Source organism: Scleropages formosus, chromosome 2, assembly GCF_900964775.1.
Source record: "Scleropages formosus chromosome 2, fSclFor1.1, whole genome shotgun sequence".
NCBI classification, from domain to species: domain Eukaryota; kingdom Metazoa; phylum Chordata; class Actinopteri; order Osteoglossiformes; family Osteoglossidae; genus Scleropages; species Scleropages formosus.
This window is the reverse complement of record NC_041807.1, coordinates 37,296,836-37,322,704: the sequence shown is the minus strand read 5'-3', so window position 1 is coordinate 37,322,704 and position 25,869 is coordinate 37,296,836. Positions and strand designations below refer to the sequence as shown.

Genomic DNA, 25,869 nt, shown 5'->3' with positions numbered 1-25,869 from the left:
CTCCTCCCCCTCCAGCCTTACGCCCTGAGTTGCCGGGTTAGGCTCCAGTTCCCTGCGACCCCGTATGGGACAAGCGGTTCAGAAAATGTGTGTGTGTGTGTGTGTGTGTGTGTGTGTGTGTGTATTACACTTAAAGTGTGTTACATACAGTAACATAACTTTAGTGTAACTAAACATTCAAACATAACTTTAACTAATAAAACTTAAAATAGCAACTGTAGCAAAATGGTCAAAAAAGAAAAATGTCATGAAATGCACCCAATACTGCAACAGATACAGTGAAAGCATGTTGTAGAAAACATTATTTTAAGTTAGGTACAGTATATACTTAATGCTAAGATGCAAACTTTATTTTCAATGAAAAACCACCTCCAAGTTCATGTGTCAAGTTATTATGCAAATTTTTTTTAAGATTCTACCTCCAGGTCTTTTTTCTAAGAAAATATTATATACTTTTGAATCAGCCTTATTTGCAGTCATCACTGGATTTTTGTAATTTCACACATTTCCACCTGCAGTACGTTATGTTTTTTTTTCAAGAAGCATCTGCTGATGCCGTTCTGCACGATGCTCAATGAGCGTTTCTTTAACCCAGTACAGAACCCCTAACTGTTCTCTGGGAAAGGCAATTACTTTGCTCTGTTGTTCATCTTTAAATCTATCCTAAGATTTTTCTCGAAATATTTTCTTATTTCCTTCTAAAAATACTCGGACTTAGATCACGTTAGGGAAGTTATTGGTGTCCGTTATTTTTTCTTTACTCGGTGATTCCCTTCAAGATGTTTGCCGCAACTGTTCGTGGGTTTCAACAGCGAAACGGTTCACTTTAGGATGATAGTAAAGCTCGAATGATGAGTTTTTTGGAAATTAGTTAAGGAAATTATTAAAGGTGCTTTTTTGCCACACACCTTAAATTTAAGAGACAGCTGAGGGCAAAATTTAAAGGAAAACCACTTTTGTAACTCAGCACTGGTTTAAAAGCTTTTTGGCTGAAAGTCCGGAAGGGACTCTGCTATTGTACTCTACACAAGGGCAGTTGCTTTGTGCAGTTTACGTAAAAAATATCCAGCTGCGGATGAATTAAAAAATTTCTATGAAGCAACTGAATACTGAATGACACCAAAGGACCACTTCCTAATTTTAGGGGAATTTTCAGACCGATTTAGGCTTATTTAAATATAATGCCATCTAAAAATGTATCTTGTAAAATAAAAGCATATGTCACCCGGTGATTAAATGATCAGGCATTGTGATGCTAGAACAAATATTGGGTGAATAAGTGCATTCAAAGTGTGCTGATGGCCTTGTTGATGTCGTGGTGGAGAGGTGGGAAATGACTGGTGACTGAGCTCCTTCCCGTCTGCCTGGTTTTCAGATGACAGTGAGGCGGTGGATAACATGTATGAGAAGGAGCTCAACCTTCCCGCTGGGGAGAGTGCAGAGGAGGAGACGGAGGACAGCATTATGTCCCCCATCCCGGTGGGCCCTCTGTCGCCCCTGCCCAACGATGAGGACCTCACGCCCAAGGAGGGCTCCCCCTACGAGGTGCCCGTCTACATTCCTGATGACATTCCCATCCCCAGCGATCTGGAGCTCCGCGAGTCCTCTGTGCCTGGGGCAGGGCTCGGGATATGGGCCAAGGCCAAGATCTGTCTCGGAGAGCGCTTCGGCCCCTACAGCGGAATGCAGAACGTCACGGTCAAAGACGCCACGTTCGGATGGGAGGTACGTCCGTCGCCGCGTAGGTCACAGGAATTGTCACGGACATGACGCGAGGAAAAAAGGGGTGTATGCATTTGTTGACGCGCATCTGTCCAATTTCTTTCTGAGAGCATCAGGTCATAAAAAACCTGGAAGCGTTCCCACACCGTATCGAATCGGTGCTCGTTTAAAGTAATTTCTTTCAAGTTCTGCCTTGGTTGGACCAGATAATAACTGCAAAATAAATAAATAAATAAATAAATAAATACGTTTGCTTGGAGGAGGTAAGTGAGGCTCGGAGTTGTTTGCGTTCGATTTTTCGAAGAGATACACGTAGAGCGATGCTAGTCCATTTGCATCTCATAAAATGTTTGGGTCCCGTCTTTGAAGCAGTTTTCTCAATGTCAGCGTTTGCCAGTTTTTTTTTTTTTTTTAAATAAATCCTCACGGTGTTTCCTGATTGCTGAAGATATCAGCTTCTCCCTCCGAACGCTGCCGTTTGGTCACGCCACACGATACGGCGAATGGAAGAAGCATGCCCTTTCCCCGGGTCTGTATTGAACTATTCATTTTCATTTCAACATGACGTGGGAGGATATTGAAGTTGCTTCAGTAAGCTCATTAAGCCACTCCTGATTTTCTCCCCGCGGCACATGGCCGATCAGAGGAGCGGCCGGGGCCGATTCCCGCAGTCCTGCCTGCAGGTTCCGTGCCGACCGCCTCTATATTGCATTACATACTCATACATAATTACACATTTGAGCGAAGACCCCAGTTAATCACACTGAGGAAAAGGAGCGCATATATTTTTATATATTTCAAACAGTCGTCTTGGATGAGGAGAGAGCCTGTGCAGTTTTCCAACGCGAGTCGAATCCTTGTCTTTGCATGCAGGCGGCGTTAAAACCCCACGGTGGGTCAAGAAGGCGGGTACCTGAACCTTCCCACACAGGAGAATCAGCAGCCCCGCTTGACGTGGGGCAGATTGCTTCGTGGTGTGGTATAGGCCTGTGCAACCGTAATCGAGTCCTGGGGAGCCAACGCCCCACAGGACTCATGAGCTGGCGTCGTTAGCGCGAGACTCTTCCGCATTTCGTATTTTAGCCAAAACCTGGTACTGCGGAGTTTTTCCTCCATCGCAGTTCACCTTTGTCTGCGATGGATGTAAGAAGGGTTCATTATGTTCCGGCTTTGTGTTTTTTGTCCTGCATGGGGTCATCGATGTTGCCCTGCTAGAAGTGACCCTGTTCCTCTCCAGAACCTTCCCGTACGCTCTTGTCGGTGCGCCTCCGGGCCCCGCGCTCCCACCGCCGACAGGCATAACAGCGAGTCGTCGATAGCCATCGGCAGGCTCCCTGGGGACCTCTGGCCATGGCTACGTCACCCCGGCGCCTCTGGCCTTAGACAAATAGACAGCTCTGAAAATGAGCCCTGCGTGAAAGCGCGGGGTCACCGCTGTTAGCATAACGAGATTACGGCAACGGCGGGGCAGTGCTGCGCGGCGCGGCGCAGACAATAACGCGATTGTTTGGAAAAATAACATTTGATTTCTCCGAGATCCCATCGCACAAATGAAACCCGACTGCTGAAACCTCGGCTGAAAACTCGAGTCTTCGGAGAACTCTGCAGTCGCGAGTAAGGTTTCCGCGAGGGGAGCTTGCGGTCGGGATTTATTTAAATCTGGCCCTTAGGTTTTTTTTCTTCCGTCGTAAAGGATTTTTTGATAATTGACACACATATGGACTTATGGATGCACATAAAAGGAATGTGCGTGCGAGGGGTTTGCAGCTGACCTGGGACAGAGTTAATGGGCAGTGAGGACATCGCTGGGAGTTCAGCTGGCGCGGTCCGACTCCATTACCTCCCAGCCGCTAAGACGGCGGTCCCGGTGCCCACCCATCTGGTGGCGGGTAATGAGAACAATCCAGGTGAAGGAAGCCGTGCCTGGTGAGCCCCGGGGCAGCGGCGCTGGCGAGGTGTTAACTCAGATTCATTTCGGCGAGACGGACAGCTCAATCTAGGAGGCGCTTAGCTGGAGGCCACGTCCGCGCGGCCCCTCGCTGCATCCTCTGCCACGGCTGTAATAGGAGTCCGAGTCATCTATTTAAAAACCATTACGCTCCCTTTATCACAACATGATATAACATTGGTTCCCCCTGCCACCCGTTTCAATCAGTGCGCCTCTTTAACCCCCCGCAGGGGCCTGTAGATGGCCTTTCAGCGTGCCTTTCCTGTCGGCTCAGCCGCTCCAAAGAACGATGCGCTATTATTAGAGCTCCGATCCAGCTGGATAATACACTGATGTGACGAAGAGACTCCCCCCCCCCCCCGACTGGTGTCATTCTCCTTGGATCAGGGGCCTACAATGGAGATTCCCCCCCAGCAGGGTAGTCAAATCTAAATGCGAGGCCAGATGACTGTATCGCTCTGAGGTTCTCCAGCTATTCTAACCTCTTAAGTGCGGAGCCTCCAGTAAAGCTGGCACAGGTGTGTCTTCTTGCAGCTGTGTTTTTGTGTCATATGTTGTTACTGTTTATTCATACGGCTGACGCTTCTCTCCAGAGCGACTTACGATGCTAAGCTACATACGATATTTATAGCAGGGTTATTTTTACTGTCGGTTTAGGGTAAGTACCTCACTCAGGAGTACTATGGCAGAAAGTGGGATTGGAACCCATGACCTTCACAAGGTGGCAGCTCTGACCAGTTCCTGCAGCAGTGAGTGTGTATCCCTGGATGTTTTGCTAATATGTTGCATGTAGGTGATGATTTTTCCAAAGTGGCTTATAATGTTAAGGTTATAGTTATTACAAGCTTACAGTTATTTACTCATTTATACAGCTGGGTAACTCTACAGGAGCAATTTAGGGTAAGTACCTTGCTCAAGGGTACTCCCGATAGAGAATTGAACCTGCGACCTCAGGATCCAGAAGCAGTAGTTCTGACGACTGCACTACCAGATGTCCTTTATGAAGGAAGATGTTCCCTCATGGACTATAAACTGTAAAAAACAGACAACATACAGAGACACACACACACACACACACTTGTCCCGAGTGGGGTCGTGGCAAGCCAGAGCCTGGCCCGGCAACACAGGGTATAAGGCTAGAGGGGGAGGGGACACACCCAGGACAGGATGTCAGTCTGTCAGAAGGCACCCCAGGTAGGACTCAAACCCCAGACCCACCAGAGAGCAGGCACAGGCCAAACCCGCTGTGCCACCCCAACCCCCATACATATGGATATACCCAAAATGTAAAGCGCATTAATAAAGAAAATTTGCTTTTTTTTGAAGCGGCTAAGGGTCCAAAAGATGTACCCCTCCTAGCCGAGCACCTTGTAATTGTAGGATAGACACCAGTAGTTAACGACAGTGAGTGACAGTGATTGAGTAAAAGGGACAAAAGTTTTTGTATATTATTATCACTGCTATATTTTCCCTTATATTTGCATGATGTCGAGATAAATTTATTCCATTAAAATCAGAATCCATCTCAGATCTGAAATCTCCACAGTATGGGTCCGTCCGATGTGCGTGAGTGTTTCTGTGTGTCGTATATGCGTGCGTGTCACTCCAAGGAATTTTCCAGAAGGTTCTACCAACCAGCACCATTGTAGGAAGGCCAACTAATGACCCCAGAAAATAAAGACAGCGTGGTGTCCGCAAATAATGCAGATGATCTCAGGGGTAACCTGATTCTTCTTGTCAGTTCTGATAGAGAGACACGTGCAAACCTTTAAATGTAATTTTTTTCCCTCCTTTGAATTGACTGGGCAAAGAGAATCTTTGGCCGTGGTTATCAAGAGGCAGAGAATAAAAGACTGCAGTGCCTTCAAAAGGACGTATTAATAATGTTTGCTCAGCTCAGTGTAACCTTGTGTGGGGTGTTTTCTCCTTTCTCATTTAGGCTGCTTGTTGTTTCAACCACATCTTGTACTGACTGTTACCTGTTTCTTTTTTTTTTTTAATATTGCACAGAAAAACAAAGCACACTGAGGGTGCCACAAAATAAGAAGAATACATTTGATGTTTTTGTTTTTTTAAAAAAAAAGTATAAACAATATGTAGTATCGGGGCTGGATTTTGAAGTAGACTCTGCAAAAAGAGGGATAAATACCAATTAAAGTACACCCATTGACAGTGTGCACTTCAGACTATTTTTATTCTAAACCACATGACTGATGGAGAAGCTAAAAGAACGAACTTTCTTAGGAAAGATCTACATACATACGCAGAACTGCTTGTCCCATACCGGTTCGCGGGGAGCTGGAGCCTAACCCAGCAACACAGGGTGTAAGGCTGGAGGGGGAGGTAAAACACCCAGGACAGGACACCAATCTGTTGCAAGGCACCCCAAGCAGGGCTTGAACCCCAGACGCACTAGAGAGCAGGACCCGGTCGAACCCACTACGCCCCCCAGAGAAAGGGACTAGAAATTCTGAAATTAGGTTTTTCAAATTAATTTTTGAAGTTTTAGTTGCAGGAAATTTCCATCTAGCAATCTTTTTTCCTTTCTTTTTCTTTAAATTTTTTTTCCCTCCTTTTTTTTCCCTAGCGCCTAATGGGAAATCCGGCCAATACGATAAAACTGAGTTTTCACAGAGTGATTATTACCTTATTTGTTCGCTATTCACTGATAAAGTCAATCAGAGTCTATCAAGGGCATTGATGACTTCGGAACCTTCCTGAAGTCTTCAGACCCGGTTCGGGCCCACGTGCCCAATGCCTGGCTGCGTGTCTCGTATTTGGGGGAAGGTGTCAGCCTCTGGCTATTTGTCTCCTGACTTCAAAGTGCTTTGCAGGGATGACCTTCACATGACTGCGTTGCAACTCAAACACTGTGTTTGCACTCAAAGCATTGAGTCTCTCTTTCTTCCCCCATATCAGCATTATTCATCCCATGGAAAGGCTGGTACCTGCCGTTTCACGTATTTGCCGTCCTATTGACTTAGCGATACACCGTGTGGATGTGTTCTTTTCTCCCTCGGCCTACGTGACAGGCACCGTCCTTCCCATGGTGCTCCCTCATATTTCTGCGGGCATTCCTTTGTCTTCTGATCCCCGCCTGACAGCTAGCATTTTCTCTCGCGCCCGGACCTTTTGTTTGCCCTCCTCGCTGTCCTCGGGCGCACGGCTCCGCCCTGACACTATCTGTGCCGACCCGGCCTTTCGCCCACCGCGTCCGTGTTTGTTCGCCTTTGTGCCGCGCCGCACTAGCCGCCGAGCATGTGCCAAAGCAGCACTTACTGGGCGCACCTTGCAAACTTGTCTAGTCTATTTGCCGACGGAGGCGTTTATCTCGGCGCGGAGCAGGGGACCCAAGGCACTGAGCTGATAGGAGCAAAAACCACCCAAGGACCTTGGAGAGAAAACTTGCCCTCCAGTCCGGTGCGATCCTACTGGCTGAGAATGGAGGCATAGCTTAGCACACGCACAGCGGGGGGTGGAGTGGGAGGGTCCTGTTCGACGTGATAAGTGGATGGATGCAGGATAAAAGGGAGGGAAATAAGCCCCTTATCTGTTTGAACGCGCACAAAAAGATATTGGGCACCGTAATATTGTCTGAAAGGACTTCCGTCTGTGAGATTCACTGAATGGACTCAGCCGTCAGGGTAAATCATTCCCTTACTACAGTCGGCAAAGGAAACATAGTCAAGCTCATGTGAACAACATTATTATTTATTCTTTCCTAAAGGCAACTTGCAATGTTAACATTGTAACTAAGCAACTTGACGCTTAGAACATTGATTTACCCAGGTATACGACTGGGTCATTTTTACCGTATCAATTTCGATCAAGTACCCTGATTAAGGGTACTAGAGCAGGACGTGGGATTTAAGCCCAAGTCCTTTGATTTCGAGGTAGCAGCTCTGTCCAGTACCCCACCTGCTGCCCCACTCTTGAGTCAAGGATAGGGATGATTGAAAAGTTTTGAGATGATACCTGTCATTCCACATTTCAACACTCCTCAGGGTCGCCAATCTTTTCCTTCTTTAAGTACCGTCCTTAGAAATCTATGCACGTCTACAGCCCTTGAAGATGTGCAGCAGCACATTTTTTGACGTCGTCTTCAATACAGCTGGGGTAGCCTTTTTAACCTCTTTGTAGCTTGTTTGTGCACTGCTTAATGCCTGTTTTCCGCTTTCCTGATTTAACATTTCCAACGTCTGTGTGACTCTCAGCCTGAAGGTTTTCCACAAGCGTTACCCAAAATTCACTTTTTCTCAAAGAGTTGAAGAAACACCACTCATGGCCGCCATCGGAAAATAGTGGTTAGGCTATTGGGCGCGACAACTCGAGGAATGAGCAGGAGAAGGTCCTGCTACTGGTATTCGGTTGCAAAGCCTTGACCGTGATTCCCCCACGACCGTCCAGCCACAGCACATACAGGACGTGTGCAGTACATTCGGTTGCAATCCATGTCAGTCTGCCCTCATAGCGATGGTGTTGTGTGGTCTTTTGAAACCCATGATGTTGGACTTACACGCATTGTGTGACTTGCCTTACATCAATAGGCAGAAACCACATTTTCATTCAATAAAGGGACTCGTCCATTGAACGGAAATGGTCTTTGTATCTCCTTCCCCGCTCTGGTGTTTAATGAAATGGATAGCACGTTTTCGGTATTTAACTACACTATTGACCAGTTCCGTGCGGTTTTTGTCATTATACCTTTAGGTTAGAAGTAACCCACATTTATGAATAAAAAAAAGGCGAACAAGTATAACACCACAATTTTAGTCTTGGTTGTAATTTCTTCCATTCACGTTCATTTTATGTAGGTTTTAAACATGCTATTAGCCAATTTAATCCAATTCTCCCAGCTTTCAGAGCACTCCAGTGGAACAGATTACACCTAATATTAAACATATGGTCCCCGTTGCTGCTGAAACAGCAAACAGCCCTTAGAAGCTGCAAAAGACAAATATGCAACGTCTCCTGTCTGCTCGGACACCGTCGGCGCGGCCCTGCGAACGCGGCGGCCCCTAATGAGGAAACGCGGAGCAAATTGAACGTCAGGATCGATTAGCGCCCTGATGCCTTTTCATTTGTTAATAACTCATTACCAACATCTGTTAATTAATGTCAGGCTGAGATGAAAGTAATCTCAGAAGGATTTCGGGGGGAGATCTGATCAGAGAGGCTTCCACGTTTCAGCGCCACAATGCATCTTTATCTTTCTATTAATTTAACAATTTGCGTTTTTCGATGTCGAAGTTCAGCTGTTGTGCAACGGACTCGTTCCCGGATCCTTTACACGGCGATCGTCTCCAGAGGAGAACGCCGGTGCCGATTACTATACTGACTGACAGTAACCGTTGCGCTGTTGCTGATGTCTTGATAAAAATTGATTTAACATTTGTTGCCAAAAGCAGGTAGCTCATGCCCAATTTGCTCCTTACGTGGCGGCGAGAGCTCATCAGTCATGCGCGGCCTGATGAATTGCCACATCCTTTTGTGCGTTTGCCCGGGGGGCACGACAGACAGTGGTATTGCTTTCTGTCGGGGTAAATAATGACGTTTGTCAGCGCTGTTTATGCTGCTGAGCAGATTGATCACTTTGCTGGGGAAATCTGGCTGCATCCCGGCGAGGTGCAGAGTCTGCCGCGACGCGCTAGTAGGAGGCCTTCTCCGCACGTGGCGTATAGGTCAGGGTTTGTGGATGTGTGGCGGGGCAAAGTTTTCTGGGTGTTTCCTGTGAGGGGAGGACCGGGTGGACCTGGTAGAACAGGCGTTCGGCCTCGAAATAATTATTAACCATTATTTAGCTGCCGTTGTTCAGCACGACGTACAACCGGAAGCTCGTGTGCCGAGACTCGTTTTTTACTTACATCTGGGTAATTTTTACTGTGTCACTTCAGGGGAAGAGCCCTGATCAAGGGCATTACAGCAGGAGCGGGAAGTGAAAGCCAGGTCCTATAAGTGGAAGGCGAGGGCGGTAAACCACTTTGCTACATTCTCAAAAACCCGCGAAGAGGGCGTCTTCACGCTAGCGTTGCTCCACACGGTTCCTCACAACCAAAAGTGATGTCCCAGAGCTCATCTCCTTTACTGATTTTTCTTATTTTTTTGCTGGACAGAAATGTTTTTACAACGCCCTCGGAGCAGGACGAGGGGCCCGTTTAAACAGCCACGGGACGGTAGCTGTTTTGAGCAGTTAGCCGACAGTAATGCAAATTGGCGGGAAACGGCAAAACAAAGCAGGACATCCCATTACGGCGCGCTAAGAAGCCGTGTCTGCTCATTGTTCCTTCTTATTGTTGGGCCGCAAACCAGCAGTCTCTGGCGCTTAAGGGTCCACTTTAATGCTTTGGAAAAGAAAATGTATTTATTCGTGTTATTCTTTCCACAGGCTGACTTTTAAAATGACCGCACGGGTCCAGCAGCTCAGCACAATGACAGCATTCTATTTAAAGTGCAGAGCGTTGGACTCGTCTTTATTTTGGAGAGCGACTGGCAACGGCTGAGTGATATTCGTTCATATCCTCCACACTGTCACTGGAAGCGAGCGGAGCTGTTTGTCTTTCGGAATTACTCATGGGCCCTTTCCAAGGCGTTTCAACACACCCGGCGCGCACACGGGGCCTGTTCATGAATCACCCGAGGATTTGCCCGCGTCTGTTTCGCTCAGTCCCTATCTGTGAGGCCGTCACACTCCTCCCTGGCACAGATTTGTCTTAATTATTCTCTCCTCTTTTTCCAATTACTGTCGCAAAATGGGTGTTTGAGAACCTGCAAAATGCATTTACAGTGCGAGCCGGATTTATTCCACTTGGAAATGAGTTTTATTACATGCAAATTTTTAAGGAGTTAATTCAAATAGACATTGGAAGGAAAACCTCTGTAATGTGACATTAATCTTGCTGTAGTGCGAAAGTCAAGTCTTCTAAAAAATTTTGAATTCGGTAATAATGTGATGAAGTAGCTGCTGCCTTTATAATTAGCGCTAATTACATTTTTAGAGCAATAAGGAACATTAAAGTTATGACAAAAAAAAAACTTTTGATTAATAAATCCCTGTGAATCACTGAGGTCGAATTAGTAGCCTTAATTAGTACAGTTACTTTGGAGGAAAGCATCAGGTGAGTAAATAAAAGCCAATGTACATCTCAGTGGCGGTAAACTGCTTTCAAACAGCTGGTAGCATACTGGTTAGACCTGCTGCCTTTAGACCTAAAGGTTACAGGTTTGAATCCTTCCTTGAGCAAGGTACTTCCTCTCAATTATTCTACTAACATTGCCCAGCTGTATAAATAACTGTAAGTATCTCAACAATGTAAGTTGCTTTGGAGAAAAGCAGAATTTATAAATTTAAATATTGAGTCATTCTTCTGTACTGTATAGTCATCCTGCTATATTGTGCAGAGGTTCGACTGCAGTTACTACACGAATCATTGTGTATTTATGGGAATACATCTGTAATAATTCCGAAAATCATAAAAATATGTCTCTCAATTTTTTTTTTAATAGAAAGAATTCTACATGGAATGATTCACTATTGGCTCACGTTATACGTTGGAAACCCTCGTCAGAGGGAAACAGCCAATACATACATACATACGTAAATACACATACATGTAAAACAGTTTCACGTGGTCGCGTTGTGTCAGCAGCGATCGCTGCCGCTGCAACGGGTTTGTCGTAAGCCGGAAGCAGCTGCGAGGCCCGCGATCAGCCGCGACGTCTCCCGCTGCCGTTATCTCCGTGATAACACGCAGCTTCTCAATCATGCCTTATTGACCGGCTGTCTAATGCTTTCGCACTCCGTCAGGCCATTACGGGAAGCCGGATGACATCGGAGCCCGAGGGGGCCGGTCTCCGCGCCACCTGGTACCACTTCCTGTGGCCTCACGTCCTGCTCGGATGAAATCCATCGTTTATCATGCCGTCGCGTGGCCACCGACTGATATATCGTGAGCACGGGTTGGGGAAAACCGATGGCGCTTATGAGGGTTATAATAACCGTTGTTAATGTGCCGTGAGGAATTGTTTAGGTTTTGTAACATGATTATAGTTATATGTTTTCGAGGCTGTGGCTGTGCCAAGGGTGACGCTCTACAGAGAAGTACTTCTGCGATTCGGCGTTTTTCCAAGAAGTCACGGCGAAGGCAGCGGGGGGTCGATACAGCAGTCCCCCCTGCCAGGGGAGTGGTTACCATGCCAGGGCGCGCAGCGGAAGGTCTTTTACAAGCTGCTGATGGGAGGGCTGTGCTGACGCCACAATGCCGACTCAGCTAGCTGCCAAGAGCCCCCCCCCGACACCCCGACACGAAACCCTACCCAGCCCAACGCCTGGCCCTGCTATTCTCCCTGTGCTCAAACATAATGGATAACTGTGGACCCACGCTGGCCCTTCCCAGGAGATCAGGCTGGGGACAAACCGGTCGCCCTCCTCTTCGCACTTCACACTCTAACGCCAACCCGGCCTTCCTTTCACACTAACCCCACAGAGGTCCCCCGTTTCGCCACTATGCCCTTCACACCGCCTGAGTCGCCCCCACTCCCACCCTGACCCTCCGCTTCATGACCCCATCGAGCCACCGGCCTGATCTGGCGCTCTTCTCCCTCTACGTTTTCTTTGTGACGCGCAAACAATAAAAAATATCCCAGTAACATTTTTATGCATGTGTGGTTTGATGTTTTTTAAAGATTTATATACAATGGTTTTGACAGGTTTTAGAAATGGTAACATGGATGGGATATGGACAGATTTAAGACTGCAGACCAGGGGATATTTTACAATGAGATTATTGTTCTGTAGTTTTATAAGCTGTCGGATGTGAGTCTGACTTTTTTTTGTGCTACATTTTAAGAATCTGTTCTTGTAAGTGAGAGGATGGAGTTTCATGTCGTTAGATGATATATTTTAGTTTTTATGTTAATTGTGATGTCTTTCATCTTTGGTTGGTTGCTGCACTTGGTGTGTTTTAATACCTTATTGTTTATTATTTTAATAATTTATTATTCTTAGTAAAGTTTTCAGAAAAAAAGCTGCAATACCATCTGCAGTGAAAGCTGTGCCACCTTTACCACCGGGAATAACTTTTTTCTTCTGTGACATCTGTAGCGTTTTATGGTTTGGTAAGGACAGAGGTAATGTTGATCCATAGAATGTACGCTCAGCTGTTATTATTCTGTTATTAATTTGTATGTTTAGCTGAATCTTTACACAAATATGGACAGTTGATAGTGTAGTGGTTAGACCCACTGCCTTTGGATCCCTGACATTGACGATTTGAATCCCACCTCCAGATGTAGTAACCTTGTGTCAGGTACTAACCCTAAATTTTCTCCAATAAAAAATAATCAGCCTGATTAAATAATTGTGAGTCGCTTTGGAGAAAAGCTTCAGCTAAATGTAATGTAACGTACCATTAGATACGTACGACTGCTTACGTTCACATTTATTTGTTCAACAGGCGCTTTTCTCCACAGCGACGAGCAACTCAAGAGTATTTCACGCAAGACGGAAGGCTATAAATACATATCGATAAATGCTGAAACGATAGATAATCCTTTCAAGGTCTAATTGTCGAAATTCTTCGAAGATGTGAGATGGAAGAACTAATGCAGAAACGTGAAGATTGTGGGGATTCAGGTAAAATAAATGATAGAAATGTTCTTCCTGTCGGACGTCTTTCTTACAGGTGGAACCTTTATTTTTGTGCACGGGAGGCGTAGCACCGTACACTTAGAGCGCATATCGAAACGTTGTCCTGCGGATAACATAAGGTCCGCCAGGGTTGTCGCTCGATCCTAACTTTTCCCTGCTCTGGCTGCAGTTGCGGGGCTCCTGTGGGCCAGGTGTACTGAGAAAAACCACACGGAAGCCAAGCACCCCCAGCTGGCGTATTTATCAACTTAAGGCAGGATTTGCACTTTATTGGACTGTCGTTGTGAGACAATATCCCAGATGTACCCCCCTTGTGCAGCTCTCTTCCTCCCTGCCCTCCCTTCCCCTCCCTTCGGCTTTCGACTTCAGTGCTACTAATTCTGCCTTATCAGCGGAGTAATTTAGCCGGAGCAGCTTGGGTATCGGCGAGCGCCGAGCGGCCTATTGTGTGGCACGGCTGTGTTCGAGATAAACCTCCGAGACAGAACAAAGTCCAGCTGACCTTTACAAGTCACATCGCCCTTGTTTCCCTCCAAAACTAATTTGAGGGGCCGGGGCAAGGCCTAGTGGCGCAGCGGATGCCTGCGAGGGCATTCGGAGGTGGCTGAATGAGCAGGAGGATTAGGACGCCCGGCTGGCTCCGTCTGCCTTCGGAGCGCCTCCAGGAGCTTTTCTCCGGAAAAGTGCCTCGCCAGCACGGGATACAGCTGTGAATGCAGGAGAGTGGAATTCGCTGCTAAAAACGGGGTAGACATCTTTTTTTTTTTTTGTTTTCCCCCTGAAGGTGGCCTCGCCACAATAGACGAATCAGCATCTAGATTTTGCCTAGGCTCTTCGGGTTTGTTCTTTTCGGATACAATGTTTGCAATAAGCTGACATTTTCATTTTTTCGTTTATCTGGCCAAAGCGACTTCAGCGTTCCGCTGCTGCTGTGCAGCGATTTACCCATTTATGCAGCTGGGTAATTTTTACAGGAACAATTCAGGGCAAGTACCTTGATCAAGGGTACTGCAGAAGGAGCTGCCGAGTCGAACCTTCAGCAATAGCAGACGGCTTGTACGAGGCTCGTTTTTTTTTAACCTTTCGTTCTGAATGTCGACGCCGAACATGGGTTTGAATATTTATCAGAAAATGTAATTTTCCAGCGTTCGTCTTCAGTTCGGTGAAACCGGCGAGTCTCCATCCGATCGAGGACTCCGATCAGCGATGTTTGTCACGTAAGCGATTCAGGTGCGCTGACAGATGAGCTTTCCGGGGTGTTCTGCATCTGTTGCTTCTCTGAAAGGGTGAGGAGAAGTAGGGCAGAGGTGGTCCGGGCCGGCGAGGGGCGGGGGCTGTGTCGGCGGTTTGTTCCGAGCAGGAGAAACGCATTAAAAGCTCCATTTTGCACACTGTCATCCTTCAACTTGATGAGCACTTAAAGATGTAAATCCAAAATCCCACTGTCCGTCAGCGCGCTCCCCATCAAAAGCGACTGAAGAGGACAGGCACAGGAGAGGCAGACCTGGCGGCTGAATGGGGGGCGGCTCGAGTGCCTGCCAGGACCCGGGCCGCCCACTCCAGCCTTGTCAGGGTCGCCCTTGAGCCCGCCTGTTCCCGGGGGTTCCCAGGGAGATGAGGGCCACGGAGGCGCACCAAGGGATTAACTTTTCACATGGCTGGGAGTCTGCGCATGAAAGGACCTGACAACCAAACAGCTTTATTAAAAAACAGAAAGAAGAAGAAGAGGGAGTGGGAGGGAGATGGGCTGTGGGGGCTGGGGTGGGCTGGGAGGAATTCTTCACATGATGGCTCTGAGAGAGGATTTTGGATATAGAATGTCTTTGGGTTTTAAGAAAGCCCTCTTCGTTTAGAATGACCAAATTGTTCCTCCCCCCTTCTGCTGTCCCCCCTGTTCCCCTGCCAGACCGGCCGGGTCCTCTTTGTGGATTGTTTGCTCCCATTGGCCAAATGTGCTCAAGATGCTTTGGAGGAGAGGATAACGGCTGGCCATTCATGAGAGAATTTGCGATGCCCAAATCTTTTCCATAATTCCTGCGGCCCGAGCAGGTGTTTCGCACGAAAAGTGGACGGGTGGCATTGTGTGAACTTCGGAAGAGACATTTCCCCACATCTGTCTGATTTCTATAATCATCGCTGACTGAATAATCTCCCTCTTAGACAGTCTTCCTTCCCTCTTTAGGGCCCTAAGCCGCTCCTTTTATAAAGCACTTAACCATATTGCATTAGTTCCGCAGAGCACAAGTCCCAGGTGTTGGCTGGGCTTTAGCTGACAATGCTGTCACAGAGCAGAAGCAGAGGCGCAGGTTGAATGGCAGGACCACAGGGTGAGTTCTCCATGCCGCACTTGCCCGCATACAGGCCGGAGAGCAGAGCAGGAGAAGGAGCACAGATGTTGCAGGAACATCCCTCCGTTCACCCACGTCACACAGTGACGTTCCCTCCGTTCAGCCAGGCCACATGGTGAAGTGTCCTAATGAAAGTGAAGTTCCCTCCATTCACTAAGGTCACACGGTGAAGTTCCGTCTATTTATCCAGGTCACATAGTGAAGATCCCTCTATTCACCCATCCCATATGGTGAAGATCCCACTATTATTCTCGGTTCAGCAGTGAAGTTCCTTCCATTCATTCAGGTTACATGGTGAAGTTCCATCAATTTATCCAGGTCATATAGTGAAGATCCCTCTATTCACCCATCCCATGTGGTGAAGATCCCACTGATAATCCAGGTCACATGGTGAAGTTCCCTCCACTCATTCAGGTCGCATGGTGAAATTCCCTCTATTTATCCAGGTGATATCGTGAAAACCTCACTGTTCACCCACGGCACCCGGTAAAGTTCTCTCCGTTTACCCAGGTCGCACAGTCAGGTTCCCTCCATTTGCACAAGTCACACGGTTAAGATTCCTCTATTCCTCGAGGTGACATGTAGAACATAACCTTTATTCAAACAACCGATGTGAGGAAAGGTCGTAATGAAGGCGAAGTTCCCTCCATTTACCAGATTGTGCGGCGAGGTTCCCTCCATTTACCCATGTCATACCGTGAAATGCCCGAACAAAGGTGTGGGTTGGATGGGCATGGAACAAAAGGCTCTTCAAACAAAACATATTTCCTGTATCTTTGGGACAGACGCACCACCAAGGATTATCATCAGAACTTGGTTTATCTTGAACGTGTCTAAGATTGATTTTCTTTTCAGGGTTCGTACGATAAGACATTTCGTATGTCACTCCCAAATGTAAACACTTCTGAAACATTGTGCAAACTTCCAGAGTTCTGCAGAAACCTTCTGTCAGTGAATAACTTGCATTAAACTCCATTCAACAATATTGATAAACAAATAATACTCCCCTCTGTAAAGAAATCAGAATACGGTGATATCTAGTGAGAGAATAATGATCCTGTCCATGGCTGGAATCGCCTATATAGCATTTCTTTGGGTGAAAACAAGTCAAATTGATTTAAAAAGATATTAAGCTGGGTTTTAGTTTTCCTTTCTCAACGCACTTCTTTTCTATTCCCTGATGAATTAACTGTCAATATATGTTAGTGAGAAAAATCAAAACAAATTGTTCAGCAGGAGTAATATTGACTTTCTCTGAGAGTAGCTCAGGAAATCAACCCTGTGGGCCGGGCACTTAATACGCCTATTGCCAAGTCACAGTGGCTGGACGGGAGGGTCAGGGAAGGTAGCAAGGTGTTGGATTTCGCCGTACCTGGTTCCTCAAGCTGTCTTTGTTCGCTCCCTGCATCCGACACACACTCCGCACCGGCGCTGATCATCGTCGCGCAGCAGCGTTGGTCTGTCGCTCATATAATAGGCCGCGAATTGAAATTAGAACAAATTTAACAGTAAAAGGAATAAATAACGAATCAAATAGCAGTATGATGGAAAAAATCTATAATATTAAAATAAACCCCATAAATCGCCCCTCTCACTCACAACTGCTGAATCCCTGCCCACATTTGAAAAGGGTCTGAAAACTCACCTCTTCCAGACTCACTTCACCCATCATCTCTTAAGTTCAAGTAAGGTGTAAATGTTCATGCACCATAACTTTAAGATGATGCCCGTATAAACCTTAACACAGCTACTCCTGTAATGTAACATAAATGTTTATATGTTTATATGCATCTTTAAAAAAAAATTACTAGGAAGGTGATCAGGAATCGTCGATATTCTGATAAAGTTTTATGCAGCTACTCGTGTGATGAACATTGGTTCATATGGTGGAAAGAAACTAACTACTTAAGAATCACACGTCTGCATCTGTGTATCTCGTTCTGCTAATGTAATGAACACATTGTACTTTCTATGAGATGTATGTTGCTTTGGAGAAAAGCATCTGCTAAATGAATACATACATACACACCCTGTCTGAAACCGCTCGTCCCATTTGGGGGTTGCGGGGAGCCGGAGCCTAACCCAGCAACACAGGGCAGAAGGCGGGAGAGGACACACCCAGGACAGGACACCAGTCCATCACAAGGCACCCCAAGCGGGACTCGAACCCCAGACCCATCGGGGAGCAGGACCCGGTCAAGCCCATTGTACCACCGCACCCCTAAATGAATACGTGTAAATGTAAGTAACAACATTAAAAATAATGACAAGAGCTGATGGGCTTTTAATTCAGTAGATATTGCACATATGTACCTGTATGTTCTGTACAGAAGTTATTAATATGTTATATAGTCACATTGCTACTAATGATCATGAACGGGTTTCCTGTTGACCTCGTTGTTTGGCACGTCGATAGCTTAGCTGTGTAATCCAGACTCTACTGGGCTGCATATGCGCACCAATTCGCCCCTGTATTTTTTGGAATGAAAAGCTTTCAGTGCATAAAGCAAACTGAGATACGCAGCGCCGTGTTTGTTTTTGCTTTCAGATGTCTGACGAACATTTTTATAATTATGTAATATATACATACATTTACTCATGTAGCTGGCGTTGTTTCACAGAGTGACTTACAATGTTATGTACAAAGACATGGTATACAGAATGGTAGTTTTTACTGTATCGGTTCAGGGCAAGTACTTCGATCAAGGGCGCTACAGCAGGATGTGGGATTCACACCTGGGGTTTCTGAGTCCAAAAGGTACATCTCTAACCGCTGTTCTACCTGCTGGCCAACACCTGTAAATGCAACCCGTCCTTCACAAAGAAATGACTGTATGCTATGCGTCACGCCCAGCAGAGAAGAGTGCAAGACCGGTATCCTGTCACTTGGCCCGTGCTGTGGCCCGTGTTTCGCGGTACCGTGTGGACTTCTGGGAAAGCATCTTTCCCCTTAGCGACGAGCTGGCGAGAACCGAGCCGCCCCCCCCCCTTCGGTGGTCAACACAGCCACTCTACGGTTACCGTGTTTACGCCCGGGTCTCGGTACACACCTTTCAAAGCGGAACCCCCCCACCAGCGGCCATCACATTTCAAGATAAAACCCCCCCGTACTTCCTTCCTGTCACACTATCCAGCCTGTGTAAATGGGGTGAAGTGGCTGAATGGAGCAGGGAAAGGCGATCTTCTCGTCGCACTCGACAAAGCGCAGCCGATCCCGGGCCCGGCATCCATCGGCAGCTCCTTCCCGCAGGCTCCGCAACACCACCCGGTCCCGTGTTCCCGCCTGGAAATGGAAGCGGAGAACATGTTGTGGTTCCAGCGTCACCGCGCGTTGCATCTCCTCCCCGAACGCAGTCACTCTGCAGCCAAGCGTCTCGCTCTCTTTCCCATTTGCCTTGCGCACCTTGCTCTTGGCGGAGCCGGAGAACTTCTTGATTGCTTTAATAACACGCGGACCTGGAAAGTAGCGGTCTTTAGGAGGAGAAGCATAAAGATTGCCATTTTAACAGCTGAGCTGGAAAAAAAAAAGTGTGCGCTGTAGCGGCAGGGAGCTTGATTAGGTTGTTCTGGAGTGTCAGAAGAAGGGAATTACACATTTCGCGGAAAATGGATGTAGTGGAACTCGGCCCCGTGCTGCACTAATTAGAGACGGTGCGGGGCGCCTGCTGATTGTGTTCTGTCCCTCCTTATTCCCACCACCATCCAACCCCCCCCCCCCGACGATCCCCAACACACGTGTGCACAGGCAGACACGTACACACACACACACATACATTAAGTTAAAAGTTTGCAATGAGAATCGAGGCTTACCGGGGGCCGGCGGGGGGATTGTCCGTGAATTAGTCAAAGTCAGAAGCGCCTAAAGAGGGCCGGAGGGGAAATGAAGGTTAGGCCCAGAGCTCGCTTGAATTAGGGTTGCCATTCAGGGCCAGTGAAAGGCCCCCAAGTTGGCCTTTCTCCACCAGTAAATTGGGAGGAAATCTGTCCATTGTGGCCTGTGTTGAAGTGGCTGGGTGTTTTTGAGGGGCGCTTACCTATAGACAAGTGGTGAGACAATGGACGTGGATGTCCACGGGTCACCGCTGGGCCGGGAGAGCTACGGCTGGAGGGAAAAGGTAACGCGGAGCATTTTGCCAACAAAGGCTATTTACAGAAACTACGAGGGGCCGAGCAAAAAAAAATGTCTCAGATTTTTTTTAAAATTCCAAACGATCCGAATTACAGCTTAATAAGCCAACATTTTTAATAAGTCGACACGGATGTAAATTAAGACCCGTGTCGTAATTCAGGCGAATTCCGGAAGGTCTGGACACCTTTCGGATCGCGGCCCTCTTAGACGGTGCTGCATGATCGCACCTTTCAAGTATTAAACCCCTTTTCCCCTGTTTCTGTACGTGGACGAATTAGCGTTTTCTCAGCCGACTCTTTCTGTCGCTCTGTTGCCGTGACCCAGAGATGCTGTTAATCGAAGAAAATATAGAATATTTCGAAATGCATTTTGCACCCCTTTTGCTTTTGTCGTTTTGTAAATGAAACAATAGTATAAATAAAGGTAATGGTCATCTCAGCGAAAGGCATCAAGAGCAGCATTCGGCGACGGCTTCCGGTGACACCGAGTCGCACGTAAAACAGGCAGGGTGGAGATACACCTCCTGGGGACGTCTTACAAAGACTCGGAATAGTTGTGCTTTATGCTTCTTCCTAACAAATCTTGGGCACAATGGAATCTTTTTTACCGCGGCCGTCGCGCGGAGGCGGTCGCCGAAAGGAGTCCCTCTGACGGCTTTTGCTAATTCGAACACCATTTACCCCTGAATGAAAACCCATCAAGACCAAAGCGACGCCGCCAACCAATTGACCTTATTCAGCGGAGGAGTGATACGCCGGGAAGGCCGCCAGGTTTGCCGCGCTTCAGAAAAGAGCAAATTGGACGCCAGCTTTGTTCGGCCTTTTCTCTCTCGCTTCCCCTTTTCGCCCGAGGCTAGGCCGCGGTGCCGCCGGAAGGCCGGGTGGAGCCGGTGGGGCACGCAGGTGGATCCACGGGGAGGCAAGCGGGTTGCTCGTACCCGTTACTGAAAGCAGCAAGGTTGCGCTCACGGTTCTCCGTCACACTTCTCGTTCGGAAAGTCCGTCTTCTGCGGAGACTCAAGACTGCGTTTCAGTGACATCGGGCCAGTGGCAGACCGATTAAGTATTTGTAAAATTTGTTTGGGTATGCTGCTTATTTTGTGATCGCACACATCTTTTGCATCCTAAAAAAAGTGCTGCTGTGCAACTTTCTGGGCCGATGAAAAGTGGGAAAGCGAGGTCGACAGAGGTGTCGGTCACACGCGATGCGACGGGCCGGAGCACTGCTTGTAGGGATCGTGTGACCCTTCACCTTTTACATGACCCAGAGTGACATCTGGATGTCAGCTTGTGCCAAGTTTGTTTTGCTCTTGTCAGCTTAAAATTCAAATTAATAGCTGCGCGGACTGCTGCAATTGCGGTGCCTTTGTTGGTTTTAAACTGATGCTATGTTAATTTTTGTAACATGTAAGCTCAGCTGTGAATCTGCTTAGTTTCAGACGTTAAAATCATATGCTTTACGAATTCCAAATACCCCCACTGTTCAGACTACCTAATCCGCTTCCTCGTACATGTGTATAATTCAGTTAAAAACTAATATTTTGGCAATACCTGGCAAGAGCTTCGGCCACTGATACTCTGTCTTAGTATTTTTAGTCCAAGCCAGAGGTTTAAAGGCAGAAATGGGACCGAGTAACGGGCGAAGTCGGGGCACCGTCCAACCCATACGGCAGTCTCACGTGGATGTCCGATTAAAATTATATTTTTATTTTCGTTAATTTCGCTGATGCTTTATCCAAAAGGAGTGACGGTATGAAGCTAGCTACTATGATTTACCCATTTACAGAGCTGGGTAGCTTTTACTGTATCAGTACAGGGCAAGTACCTTGCTCAAGGGTGCAACAGCAAGAGGTAGAATTCAGATGAAAAGGAGGCAGCTGTAACCACTACGCCACCTGCTGCCTCCACATCAACCCCCGCCACAATAAATACTGCACTGGTGCTTGTGCTGCAGACTGCTTTACACTTGTGGTACCTCAAAAACTGTTAGACTGCTATACTAATTTTTGCAAAGTAGAAGAGATGTTTCAGCTGAAAAAGCTGTATCTCGGAGTGCTTGGTCAGCGTGACGATGGTCAGTGGCAGAATGCTCCCCCCCGACTCCCCGACTCCCCTCCGTCCATGGCTGGCTGTGGCGTGTTTCTCGTCACCGCGGGCACCCTCTTCCTCCCGGTGCCCCCGAGGCCTTCCGGAGCTTCCCTCTACATTCTGCCCATGTCCGCACCCTCATTAATCAACGTCAAGCCGGGCAGCGCACAACAAGGCCCGCTTTCTTCCTCTGCCTCCTCGGCCCTCATATATCTCATTGTTCCCCCGACTGATTCACATGGCCGGAGAGCAGCCCGTGTACCGACATGAAAGGGACGAGACAGAAAGAAGAAGAATAAAAAGGACAAAATGAAGAGGCATTTCTTTCCCCCTCTCTCTCTCTCTCTCTCTCTCTCCCTCCCGCTCTCTTTCTCTCTCGCTCGGAGTTTCTCAGAAACACTCTGTGCAGTCCTTGGGCAGAGATGATAATTTAAATTATTCATGGAGAAATGAAAAAGCCATTGAGAAGGGAAGTGTATGCTGCTCTTTGTTGTGGACTCATTGTCCCTTGTTTGTCATTAACCTTTACTGTAACTCTGGCCTGGTTCTGATGCTTTTCTACAAAGACAGCAGTTTTTTTTGTCCCCTCCATGGAAAAGAAAAGCATTTAATCATGTCTTAAGGGGGGAAAAAAATACAACATTTTGAGGGTTTTTTTCTGCTGATGTGAGAATTGTGACAGACAACGGTGCAGTAGGAATCATTAATCTGGACGGCGTGCGACGCCGACACCATTGGCGGTTTGCATAAAGTGAAAGGAGAAGTCACCGGGAGCGAGCGGGTGTCGCCGAAGCCCTGGGCCCCGGGGTCCGGCCGAGCCTGGAAAACAGCCCATTCAGCACCGCGGGGCGTGCATGATGCTGGGGTCGCTGTTTGCCGCCGTTCGCACGGGCCTCCCGCTTTTTTCTGTCAGCTGTTTTATTCTGCCGTTTCAGCTGCCAGCACAGTTCTGACAGAAACTCCAGGTTGTCATAAATTGTTCCACTGGCGCTGCAAGTGTTCCCTGTGCCCAGAAAAGGCCTCCCCAAGCAGCTGCTATAAATACAAGGTGTAATAAAAGCTATTTAAATGTTAAAGAAATTTTAAAAATCTGAAATGTAACGTGGGGGACGCGGTGGAGCTGCCGTCTCACAGCTCCCGAACTTGGATGCGGGTTCGAATCCGGCTCAGCCTGTGTGTAGCGTGCACGTTCTCCCCACCTTCGCATGAGTTTTCCACCTTGTGTTCTGGTTTCCTTGCACAGGCGTGTGTTGCAGGTGAACTGGTGGCGCTGACTCTAAATTGTCATTTGTGTGTTTCAGTGACTGAGTGTGTGAGAGAGAGAGAGAGAGAGAGTGTGTGTATGTGTGTTCGACTTCGCTGCGATGGACTGGCATCCTATTCAGGGCAGGGCTGTGGAGTCGGTACGCAGAACCTTTCACTCCGACTCCGGTAACCCAATAATTGCTTCCGACTCCACGACTCCGACTCCACAGCACCGCCCAAAAGTTGCACGTTATTTTGGGGGTCAATTTATCTGGTGAATATAGGCCTGATCCTATATTACAGCTCAAAGTTTTGGGGGTCGCTTTAAATGCCGACTCAAGTTATATGCCGACATATATGGAATATTTAGTCGAAGTTTGTGTATTTTTACTGACTCCGACTCCAATAACCCAGTATTTGCTTCCGACTCCACGACTCCGACTCCACAGCACTGCCCAAAAGTGGCACATTATTTTGGGGATCGACTTATCTTGTGAATATAGGCCTAAACCTATATTACAACTCTAATTTTTGGGACCGACTTAAATGCCGGATTGACTTATACACCGACATATACGGTATATTTAGTCAGAGTTCATACATTTTTACCGACTCCGACTCCAGTAACCCAATAATTGCTGCCGACTCCACGACTCCGACTCCACAGCACCGATCCAGGGTTTACCCTGCCTGATGCCTCACGTTTCCAGGACAGGCTCTGGACCACCAGGATCCTGACTGGGACTAGTGGTTAACGATAGCGGCTGAGTAAAATAAAACAGCTCAAGCATAGCAATCACAATTGAGTTGTAAAGAAACACGCCACCAACTGAAACAGGTCTTTCACAGGCAACAAACGAGGGCCCTTATCTCCAGTTTGAGGGACCGCGACATCCCGTCGCGTATTTCGGCGCACTCGTGCCGGAATACGTCCCTTCCCTCGGACAAATAGAGGGAGTCGCGTGGTCACCGGGGGTGGGGCAAAGGGGGTGTATTTCGGCAGTCTGTGAAAGACACAAGTAAAGGCTAGCAAACGGGTCCGCAGGACTTGGGGGTAAAGCTGATGTGGGGATGACAGATGTGAGAGCGAGAGTGATGGCGCCGTGACCTCCCCCTAGATGATAGATGACCCCCCCCTCCTGTTCGTGTCAGGTCTTTTGCCTGGTCCAGGCACATACCGCATTGTGCACCAGCGCCGGCCTACGGACCCCCGTCTGGAAAACCGAAGGCAATCAGTCTTTTTTCGCCGACGAATCCGGCCGTGCGCACATACAGTTCCTTCAGGCGCGAGGTATGGATTTTGGAGCGGGGTGTACGGGGGGGGCAGTTAGGAAGGCTGTAAATTGCATTGCCAATCAATCTTCTCGGTAGCCCCGATGAAAGCTGTCTAAACTTTCCCTCTTTAACTAACCCTCAGAGGTCTATTAAGATTGCTGGACGTAAAGCGTACAAACAGCACACAAGATTAAACGCCATTAGGTGCCGTTGGGGCAGTTGGCGGCAGGGATTGGGGGGTGTGTTAGGAGGGAGGGGCTTTAGGAAATGCCATTGATGCGATGCTTGAGGAAAGAGGGTGTGAGGAATGGTGAGGAGCTGCAGCCCAGCACCGCAATGCAGCCTCCCGGCCTCCTTCCTGATGGTCACCGGGTGATGGCGGTCCTCGCCTAACGCGTTGTCGTAGCTTAACCCTTGGGTTATAAAGCTATTAGGAAGTTAGAACCCGTAGATTATCACCTGATATTATTTTGCACCTTTTGATCAGCTTCATTCCTGGTCATCAGACACACGATCTGCAATTCTTTTCCTAATTTATGATCTGTAAATCTCACTTAGCCGGAATGATATATATATATATACAGACGCAGAGCGAGAGAGAGTGTGTGTGTGGGAACTCCTGATTTTGGCATTTGGCGCTCTTTACTTTTTATTCTAGTCTCACCCATGAATGCACTCATTCATTTCCTATGACCAAATCCGATCGGAAACATGACAGACGTTCAAAAGTCGAATAAAACGCACAAAGTTCAGTGAAATTGGCGATAAATAAATGTACGTGTTCAGATGCTTCACGTGGAAGATGCCGTGAAGCCTTTCCGCAATCAAATGAAACCATCCCGTACTTACGGTGGATAAAAGTTGCAAATGCATCAAATGTGACCAGAACACAGCCTCGGGGATCAAGTAATTTCACGACCCAGGACCGACCTCGGCTACAGCCGTGCGTTCGCGCACGTGAGGGAGCGCCTCGGAGGAACGCTGCTGAAGAACAGCGGCCCTCACGGTCCGCGGGCCGCAGGAGCGAGAACGTCCCACTGCACTCGCGTTCGCTACAGCGGCCGTGGGAAACCTCAGGTCCTCCTTTCCGGAACTTCGTGTAAAGTGTGAAGGGGCATGAGGGACGCGGCGTGAGCCGGACAGGCCGTGCCTCAGCCGTGCAGAAAGCTCCTGAGCTATTTTCTCAAGAAACAAGACCCAAAATACCATGACGGCCAGAGAGCGGGCTCCTCCATGCCCATACAAGGTATTAAGATGTCTCCGGATCTCCTCCTCCTCCTCCTCCTCCTCCCATGTCTCTCGCTCTATGCGCCTGGGAAGGTAGCCAAGTGCCACCAAGGACAGCGAGGCTAATAAATCATCCCCATTTCAACATCTGCAGGCCCCAAAGGCTACCCCTTGCAAAGATGGGCCCTCTCTTTCGCCCCACGTCCCCCCGGACGGACAAAACGCTCATTGTCCAGGCCCCA

The 25,869-nt window shown here is 47.8% G+C and overlaps 1 protein-coding gene across 5 annotated transcripts in view; it reads left to right on the top strand.

Annotated features, from left to right (window-relative positions):
- Nucleotides 1–25,869, top strand: part of prdm16 (PR domain containing 16) — a 219,842-nt gene that overhangs the window by 68,446 nt on the left and 125,527 nt on the right. For all 5 annotated transcript variants that reach the window (XM_029246835.1, XM_029246832.1, XM_029246831.1 and 2 more), the window contains exon 2: nt 1,376–1,725. In XM_029246835.1, coding sequence (XP_029102668.1) covers nt 1,376–1,725 — 350 coding nt within the window. The remainder of the gene's footprint in view (nt 1–1,375; nt 1,726–25,869) is intronic.